At 55.9% G+C, this 9580-nt stretch overlaps 2 protein-coding genes across 2 annotated transcripts in view; both read left to right on the top strand.

Moving 5' to 3' along the window:
- The window catches only part of AMOTL2 (angiomotin like 2), an 18792-nt gene extending 11427 nt beyond the window's left edge, over nucleotides 1-7365 (top strand). The window contains 1 exon segment of the mRNA XM_009887349.1: nucleotides 7304-7365. Within this exon segment, the coding sequence (XP_009885651.1) occupies nucleotides 7304-7365 (62 nt within the window).
- A 1799-nt stretch (nucleotides 7366-9164) lies between these two features.
- The window catches only part of RYK (receptor-like tyrosine kinase), a 74829-nt gene continuing 74413 nt past the window's right edge, over nucleotides 9165-9580 (top strand). The window contains exon 1 of the mRNA XM_009887348.1: nucleotides 9165-9226. Coding sequence (XP_009885650.1) covers nucleotides 9165-9226 — 62 coding nt within the window. The remainder of the gene's footprint in view (nucleotides 9227-9580) is intronic.

Raw genomic sequence — 9580 nt, 5'->3', positions numbered from 1 at the left:
CTGAACCCTTCCCTTCCCCCTTCCTCCTTCCCTCGCCCCCCCGCCTTCCCTGGGGTCCCCCCTGAGCCCACCGGCTCCTCTCTGTGCCAAGTGCCTGTTGGGGGGCTTTTCCCTGACCAATGCTTCCCCCTGCAAAGTCCTCGCATCGGGCTTTGCATCCCATTGCAGTTATGAGCCACCCCCAAGATGTCCCCTCCCTGCAGACCATCAGCATGTCGCAGGCACCAGAGCAGAGATGGGATCCGTGGGGTGGGGTGAGTGTTGTTATTTTGGGGCCTGAGTGGACCGGGGGTGGTCGGGACTCCCTCCGGGATGCTCCATCCACCCAACCATGGAGCAACATGAGCATCCCTCAGCACCAGGAGATCCTTCTCCATCCTCCCCAGGTCCCTCCCGGGCCCATGGTGGGGACCGGCGGGGCGTCGTGGCAGGGACACCCGGCTCCTGGCCCCGCGGCCGGTGCTGGCAGAGCTGCCCGGCGCTGTGCTGGGCGAAGCAGAAGTGGTTGGGCCGCAGCGCGAGAGCGGCAAATTCCTCATTCCTCTTCCCTGCGCTGTGCTGCCTGCCTGCCATCTTCGCATGCAAACAGTAAACAGGCTGTTATTATCCCGGATGCTTTGAATAACTGTGGCTATTTTTTCTCTTCTCAGTATTCTAAAAAGGCAAAAAATTCCCTGCGGTTTCTGAGTCAACTTTTTTTTTCCTCGCTCTTTTTTCTTTCCTTCCCATCACCTCTGTGACCTTGAAAAACCAGGCGGACAGGCTCACTGTCTCCCGGGCCGTGCTCCGGCTGCCACTCTCGCTGCTTCCCGCAGCTGGCAGTGGGTGGCTTTGGGGCCAAGTCTGGTGGCAGAGCAGCCCTGGGCTGGCAGTGGTGGGCAGGATCCAGCCTGTTGGGCACTTTGCCCATCTCCTGCCCTGGCCAAGGTGGCTGGAAATGCTTGAGGAGTCTGAGGATGATTGGGGAGGCTCAAGGAAGCTGAGGATGCTCGAGGAGGCTGGGGATAGAATCACAGAATCACAGAATGGTTTGGGTTGGAAGGGACCTTGAAGAACATCTAGTTCCACCCCACTACCATAGGCAGGGACACCTCCCACCAGCCCAGGTTGCTCCAAGCCCCGTCCAACCTGGCCTTGAACACCTCCAGGGATGGGGCAGCCACAGCTTCTTGGGGCAACCTGCGCCAGGGGCTCACCACCCGCACAGGGAAAAGTTTATTCCTGACATGTCATCAACATCTCCTCTCTTCCAGTTTGAAACCACTCCCCCTTGTTCTATTGGATACTCGAGGAGGCTGGGGATGCTGGAGGAGGTTGAGAATGCTGGAGGAGGCTGGGGATGCTCGAGGAGGTTGGGGATGCTCGAGGAGGCTGGGGATGCTCAAGGCAGCTCAGGATGCTTGAGGAGGCTGGGGATGCTGGAGGAGGCTGAGGATGCTCGAGACAGCTGGGGATGCTCCGAGGGTGCAGCTCACACAGGCAGCCAGGGCAAGGGTGCAGGATGCTGCCTGTGCTCCTTGGTTTGTGTCCCCATGGGTTGGAAGATGTGTGTCCTGGGACAATGCGGGCAGGCGAGGGGAGCACGGGGGCAGCCCGGCCGTCCGGCCCTTGCAGGCAGCAGGTATTCCCTGCTGTTCCTCCAGCTACTCAAATAGGGTGTGCACGTTGAGTTTTTGGGGGGCCTTCTTTCCTCTTGCCCGTTGGCGGTTTGATGCCGATACACAATGGTGCAGGTGGATCAACTTCAAGATTCTGGCTGGAGTTAGGGCTCAGTTTGGATGGTGGTGGCGATGAGTGGCTGGTGAATTCATCCTCATGCAGCATCTCCAGGGGAAAAAACAGCACTGGGCTTTTGCGAGAGGTTCTGTCCGTGCTGGGAAGGCACCCGGGTGGGAGCTGAGGGATGGTGGGTCTCCAGGATGGCTGGGCTCCACACACCAGCTCTGCGATGGAGGAGCACCCACACGGACGCATCGAGGTGAGTGTCGGACGAAAGGCTTGGGGACCAACAGCTCCCGTGGGGTAAGGAGAAGGTGCCAGCAAGCAGGATGGTGGTGATTCAACATCCAGAGAGATCCGAGCGTGAGGCCCCACCTCCGGGACCGAACGCTTCTCGGAACATGAGAGTGGCAATAACAAGGCAAGAGAGCGGGAGCAAAGGGCTCTCCGCTGCGCAGAGCTGGGTGATGGGAAATCCCAGCATCGCTGAGGCTGGTGGGGACCCCCGGAGATCCCACGTCACCTCCCTGCCTGGAGCAAAGTCACAGCAGGAGACTCAGGACCTCGTCGAGTGGAGCTGCCGCTGCCCGCGGGGACGGGGGTCCCCCAGCACCCAGGCAGACCCTGCCGGCTCGTCAGGGCAGGAGCTCGCAGGATGCGGGACACCCATTGCACTACTCGTGTATGTAAATGATTTATGTGTTTCTATGCTCCCTGACAGCTGCAGGTGAGTTTTGGTACCCAGGGCAGCAATCAGCATCCCTGATGTCCTGCACATCGCCTGGCATCAGAGGTCCAGTGCGAGTGAAGGGGAGAGGTGCAAGAAACGTTTCTGAGCCAAATACACTTTTTTTTTTTTTTAGCAAAACGTTATTCACGGCACCCCCGCCAGCCTGTGAGTTGCCCCTGGCCCAAGCTGCCTATTTATTTCTGCATTTATCTAGAGCAATATATAAAATCACCCTGACATTTTGGCAGCCTGATTTCCCACCGGGGCAGGCGTCGTTTCCCGAAGCTTTTCGTTTTTGAACATGCCACTGAAAATATTCAAGCAAAAATTGGAAAGAAAAGGAACCGAACATCCTGTTTGAGCTGATGTGGGGATTTTTTTTGGGGTTAGTTTTTTTTTGTTGGTTACTCGTTGGGTTTTGCTGCAGCAGGAAAGTTTTAGAGGTTCGTGGCAGGTACCGGCACACCATCCCGGTGGGATGGGTATGAGCACACCGGGCTGAAGCCGGCATGGAGCGAAGGGCAAATCCTCAGGGCTACATCCCACCGCAGGGCGCTGCGAAGCTCTGGGGCCAAATATGCGAAGGGAGCCAGGGATTAATTAAGTGGCTGGAGGCAAATCGTGGTGGTTAGAAGCTCGTTTGGAAGCAAAGGGGCTGGGAAGGGGGGTGAGGCTGGCGGCCCTTCTTCGGCGGGACGGCAGGACATGACACCCAGCTGCAGGGGACAGCCATCGTCGGTCAGAGCCACCACTTGGGGCCGGGAAAGCTTTTAAAAACCGCTGAACTTCATTCCCCAGGTCTTAACACCAGCACTGAGTCAGTGCACAGTAACACTGCTCAGGAAATTTCAAGTGAAACATTTTCCCATACAGAAGTGACTTCGTTTCTTTTTTTTTTTCCCCTTTTTTTTTTCTTTCTTTTTTTTTTTTTTTTTTTTTAACTTAAAAAACCTGGCTTCTTCCTTCCAGGAAAAATTGGACATTTGGCCTTCCTGCCCGCTGCAGGGGGAAACGTTTTGTCGTAATTTTCCTTCCCTCTCCACTTCTGAGCTAAAACTCTTCCAAAAAACCAAGCATGTAAGAATTTGCGTTGGTTAAATGGAGAGAAGGTGCCCATTTCTCACTGTCCTCACACTTGGGGAAATCACAGAAATCCTTAAATTTGGGGAAAATGACTGGCTTCGGGCCAAAGGGAAGTTTTCACTCCTGATGCTTGAAATTTTCCGTGTACGAGGTATCCTTGAAATTTTTTTCACAGTGGGGAGGGAGAGAAGGGGGGGGGGGCTGGTGGGAAATCACTTCCCTTGATTTTCCTAATTCTTCGGTGGAGAAAGTTGGAGCGTGTTTCATCTCAAGCTGACACTTGGAAGCCAAACATCACGCTCAGCTTCCCCCCCGGGGTGCTTTTCTCCCCGGCGTTTTTGCACTACGCCGAAGCGAAGACGGGGATGCTGGAGATGCTCGGTGCCCACGGCGGGTGCTGGGGTGACCCCCATCCCCATGTACCCCCTCCCCGGGGGAGCCCCACCGCCGAAGGCTGGATGCTGCGGGGAAGGGGTAGCGAGAAAGGCACTCCAGAGCCTGAAATTAAAAAAAAAATAAATAAAAGAAAGAAAAGAAACACAAAACCCCCCGAGTTTCAGGGAGAAAAACACAAACAGCGAGAGGCAGAATGTGAATTTTGGCCTCGACGGCTAATGACACAGGCTGGAAAATATTCCCACCCGCATTTTTACAGCCTTAAAGCGCGATCCTTTTATTTTTTTTTCCGCTTGCATAGGATCCAGCGTGAAGTAACACTACGCCAGCGGAGCCCAGCCCTCGCGATCCCGCGGCATGCCCCAGCGATTTGTAAGCAACGGCGTATTTTGCCGAGTAAACAGGGGTCGGTACGGAGGATAGGTTGGGGCCACGTGTGCCCGGAGGACCCGACGGAGAGCAGCTCCTGCCGTTTTTTGGGAAGCGAGGACAAAACCTCCGCCACTGCGACTGGCTGTCCTGGAACTCCTGGCATGCTTTGGACCCACCAAAAGTTTAGGAGCGTGTTTCCAGGGTAACCAAAACATATTATTTTTTCCAGCTGTCCCCCCCACAAAAAAAAAGTAAAAAAAAGTGGAATTTCAGAAAAAAAAAAAAAAGAAATGGAACCAACAGAGGAAATTCTAAGAAAATGAAATCAGGCGGAAAACTGGCAGGCGGGTCCCTCTCCCCTGCCCTCCCTGAGGAACGTTGGCTGGAGACGGGCAGGGGAGATGCTCGTGGTGTGACTGAGGTCCTCTCCAGGCAGGAAAGCAGAGCAGGGCCACGCTCACCAGCCGGGGCTGTTCCTCAGCTGCTGCCCCGTGCGCCAGACCAAGAACGGCTCCATCCCGGAATAGAGCCGCCACAGAGACATTACCCCCATGGAGGCTATTTCGGGTTGTGTCCCTGCAGAGTTAAATGTGTGTCTGCAGCACCCGGGAGGCTCCTTCTCCGATGCCCAACCACATCTTGCTTCTCCCCAAAAGCCCCTAGATTTTCATCTTGCTCCTCTTCCATTCATTTTTCTCCCTGTTTTTCTTGGCTTTATGGCTCATCTGTTGAACCAGCGCCTTTTTCTTCCCTGACCTGCCAGGAGGGTGCAAGGGAAGCCAAGGCAGCTGAGGCAGGAGAGCCCACTTGGGCTTCGCAAGGTCCACGAGGACCGTAAGAGAGAAGATGACTCATGCGAGAGAGGGACATGGATGCCACGGTTGCAGCAGAGCTCAGGGAGGCAGCTGGTGGTTTTGTGGGCTTTTGTGCTGCAGAGGAATGGCAGAGGAACGTCACCCTTGGGGCCACCATGCCATGGGCAGCAGGAGGGTTCGCTCGGGTGGCAGAAAACGTCGCTGTGTGGTCAAGCAAGTCAGACATCACATTACCTCTCTTGGCTTCTGCTTGCTTCCAGGCGGGAGAACCAGTCCCAGCCCTTCCAAACCACATGCTCTTCATGCTCCACCAAACACCATCTCCGCTCCAGTGGTCCAAACACCACCTCCATCCCACAGGCCATCTCCACTCCCACTGATCCTGGGAAGCTGGTGCTCCGGCAGGTGGGAGAGAGCACGGAAAACCACTCTGAATCTGGAGCATCTCCAGCTCCACAGCCTGTCCTGGCTCCAGCACTGGGGATCCTTGGTGTTAGGATTAGGGATCCTTGGGCGCTAGAACTAAGGATCCTTGGTGCGACCATGGCACAACTACTTCAGAACGGAATCACAGGTGTATAGGCTCCTCTGTTGTGTTGCAGACCCCTCTTGCTGTCCCCACATGCAGCCTCGCATCGCACAACCAAAGCGCAGCTGCGTGCATCTCCCCGACTCTCAGATCTCTCTCACACGCACGCCGGGAGGGTGGGGAACGAAATCCCAGGATGACAAATCAGCAGCGTGCCCGGGGTGAGCTCTACCACCTGAAAACAAACACGAGGCTTAATCCTTGAAAGCCAGAACATTCCTGAGCATCTCTGTTTGGAGACTGTTCCCACTTGGTCCAAAACGAGCTCAGTTTCTTCCTTTGCTGGAAGAACAGGAGCAGATGGCCTTTGTGGTTGGGGCTGCCTTCTGGGCTTTTCCTTCCCTTGAAGATGTCACTTTGGAGCAATGGGTGTCTTCTGCTGTCCTCCTCTCCTAGGTGGCCAAGGACATGGGTGAAGTCCTGTGGTTCAACAGTGGGCTGTGACAACCAAAAGATGTGGGCTTGATAGTGCTACCCATGGACATGTCAAGGGCTCAGGGACAGGCGGTCTTTCCTCCTGCAGCCAAGAATTTGCTGGGTAACCCTGGATGCTCCCCAAGCTTGACTTTAAGAGCATGACAAGAAAGTCTTGGCTGGCTCCAACGTGCTGAGGCAAGTGTTGCCTCTTCCTTCAGGTTCTGCAACAAACAGCGGGCGCTTTGCTTTTGTGCAACACCTGGAGACCTTCCAGAGGTTGGGGTAGGTATAGGGGAGGGGTGGGAGCCTGCGCCGCTGAGCCTGCGGGGAGCGCCGGCTCAGCGTTTGCCACATCCCCGGCATAGCCGGGTTGGAATAGCGTCGTCGCGCTCACCCCCGCCCCAGGCACGCAACTGAGGTGGATTTTGTGATACCTTCTTTCATTGTATCCATCTGGTCTGGAACCAGCATCGCAGGGGCTGGCAATAACCCTCCTCTTGTTCTCCGGTGTTGTTTGGAAATGAGAATTCTGCACAATTCTTTCGAAACTCCCCAACTTTCTCAGCTTCTCTGCAATCTCGGGGCTTCGTCATCCTTGAAAATCGGTGGAATGAGCACCATTTCCCTGGTGTCGTAATGCTGATGTAACAGGGTGGTGAATCACTGGGGACCTTTCTGCCGGAGACGTGTTGTATCATGGTTATGGCTGACATCTTGCTATTTTAAGCCACAAAGCCCCGTACAATCCAGCGTAAGTAAATGGTGAGCAACTCGGCCGTATCCGTTTTCAAACCTATGAACTGGTGAGAAGTGTATTAATGTGAAACTATTCTGATCCGTGAGACCCCGCTCCAAACAAACTGGATGCCACGCAGTAACCCAAGCGGTGTGTAAGATTATAAAGAGTATAAATAGCCCTTGCTGGCCTTCGCCCGGGTGTGCCGGGGGGACAGAGGGAATTATGACGCCCGTGTTTGCCTGGGGAAGATGAGCTGAAAGCCAGTGATGGGTTCACATTCAATTCTGGTTCCTGCCACAATACAGATGCCAGAGCGGGTCAGCTTTGCTTAAGAGAAACCTCATGAGACCTTCAGCCTGCGCTGCCTTTTCCAGGTCTTTAGGCAGCACCCACCACAGCCGGGTGCTGGGTTCCTAAAACGGTGGTCCCTGCTTTGTTGCCAGGCCGTGGCATCACCGCTGCCAAGGATGGCTTTGCCCAGATTTCGAGCCGCCTGCCGCGTTGAAACCAGCCCATCCGGCAGCCCCCAGTGCACCTCCCGCACTCCCGACTCTTCCAAGAAAAGGCTGACGTATCTGCAGACTGAGGGGCAGAGGCCACCAAAACAAGGAGAAGCAATTCCCCAGGTGCTTTAGCAAGAGGTGGCCCGTACAGGGAGACCCTTCGAGCGCCTGGAGGTGACTGGGGAGCGCATCAGCCATCCCTGCCCCCCCTCCAGGTTACAGCAGCGTTGTCACCGAGAGCCAAGCCCCGCTCCCATCCCGGCATCCCCCTTGCCCGGGGCGCGGGGTGAATGAACTCCAGTGCTGGAATTTGGAGCGGACACTGTGTCCACATTCTTCAGCCCAGGGCCAGGAATGTCAGCTCCTGTCCCGACGCCAGGGGCTTACATTCCTCCCCGATGCTGCTCCCAAAAAATGCCAGCCCGGAACAGTGCTGGGGAGAAGGGGGTGCCGCTTGGTCCGGGGGGGGACGGGAGATGCGCTAAGCCCACAGAAAGCCTTCAGCATGCTGGTGGGTGCGTGGCAGAGCTGGGCAGGGGTTAGCATGTGGCAGGAGTTAGCATGTGTGTGCTCGCGTGTGTTTACTAAACACTGCTCCCGGCAAGAGGGAATGGCTGGAATTCACCCCCCTTTGCTCCCCGCCAGACCCCAAGGACATGCGGGCGGACCCGGGGAATTCGCTCCTCCAGCCTGTTGCCATGGCTGCATATTTCAGAGACCCAAGCAGCAAAAAGAAAAAAAAAAAAAAAGAAGAAAAGCAAAAACATTTCATTGGGAGGGAAGAAAAATAGCAGGGAGAAAAAATGCAGAAGAGTAATGAGAAGGACTAGCGAGTCCAAGAAATGTATTAGGTCATCCTTAGAAACCGGTGTCTGAGGAGTTCTCCGCAGCTCAGGCTATTCTGATATTTATTGTGTGTTATTTAAACCATGACTCCTGGCACCGGCTGGGGCTCCATGGCACCACGTGCTGCTCAGAAACTTTATTAAAAGCTGGTCCTGGCCTCCAGGACCACTTGAGAAGTGCTGGAAGAAACCCATCCGCACTAGCTCTGCAGAAAGGCCATCTGCTTCCAGATGAGCCGCTGGCAGGATGGCAGCGGGGGTATATTGAACAAGCGTGAGCCGGTGCGGAGCTGGCGAGCAGAGTAATGTGGGATGTAAACCACGAGCATGATAAAAATCCTCAGAGAGGCTAAGCAAGGACAGGCCGGTGGCCAGCTGCGGCGTGAGAATGCAGCCGAGCCAGGGCAGGACTCGCTTATACGCCTCACCGCCATCGAGCGAGTGAAGGCCAGATGCAAACCTGCAGGAGAGCGGGGATCCCTAGTTCCTCCGATCCTGAAGGGACTTGTTTCTATCGGCGCACTGGGTATTGAAAAACTGCTCTGTGGGCAGTTTTTTATGAGCAGGTTTCGACATGCGGCTTGCGAGGCATTGCTCCCCGCGCTCCTTGTGCGTGACGCTCCGGCGAAGCATCCCTTTCTCGTGCCAAGGCAACGCAGGGCATGGGGAGCCTGGAGTTCCCTCTCTGGCCAAGATGATGGAAGTTTGGCTCATTTGCCCCCCGCACTACCAATTTGGGTTCGCATGGGAGCGCCAGGCGTGCCAAACCCTAGCTGGTTTGAAAACCCTCCAGTGTTGCGGCACCGTTGGCTCTACTCCTATCTCCTTGGGAGGAACCTGGCGCTGCAGCACCGGTGACTCTCTCCTGGGATTCCCCGTCCTCAGTGTTAACGCCGAGACACCGGCGGGGAATGAGGGTGCCGCAGTTGCCGGCAGCGCCAGGGCTGGCTGACACCATGCCGCAGCCTCTGCGGGGCCGGGTGCCCATGGGAACACTTTTCCCTCAGGATGAACTCAGGTGAGACCAGCCTGGCAAAAGGGGAATCCCTGGAGGTGTTTAAGGGGAGGTTGGACGGGGCTTGGAGCAACCTGGGTTGGTGGGAGGTGTCCCTGCCCAGGGCAGGGGGATGGAACTGGATGGTCTTTCAGGTCCCTTCCAACCCAAACCGTTCTGTGATTCCATGAATTGCGGAATAAGACACCCGGAGAGGTGCCAGCACTCTGGGAAGGGGTGTGTGGGTGTGTGTGGTGTTCCCGTGGACAATACTGGTGGGGAAACACTCTCTCCCACCCGTGTCTGTCCCCAGGCAGTTGCTGGGATGGGGCTTCGCAGTTCCCGGGGCTGTGGGGCCGGTGGCGGTGGCGGTGGCCG

The sequence above is a fragment of the Charadrius vociferus genome, unplaced genomic scaffold (assembly GCF_000708025.1).
Source record: "Charadrius vociferus isolate BGI_N301 unplaced genomic scaffold, ASM70802v2 scaffold2016, whole genome shotgun sequence".
NCBI classification, from domain to species: domain Eukaryota; kingdom Metazoa; phylum Chordata; class Aves; order Charadriiformes; family Charadriidae; genus Charadrius; species Charadrius vociferus.
The sequence above is the reverse complement of the archived record's forward strand: the minus strand, read 5'-3'. Positions and strand labels throughout refer to the sequence as shown.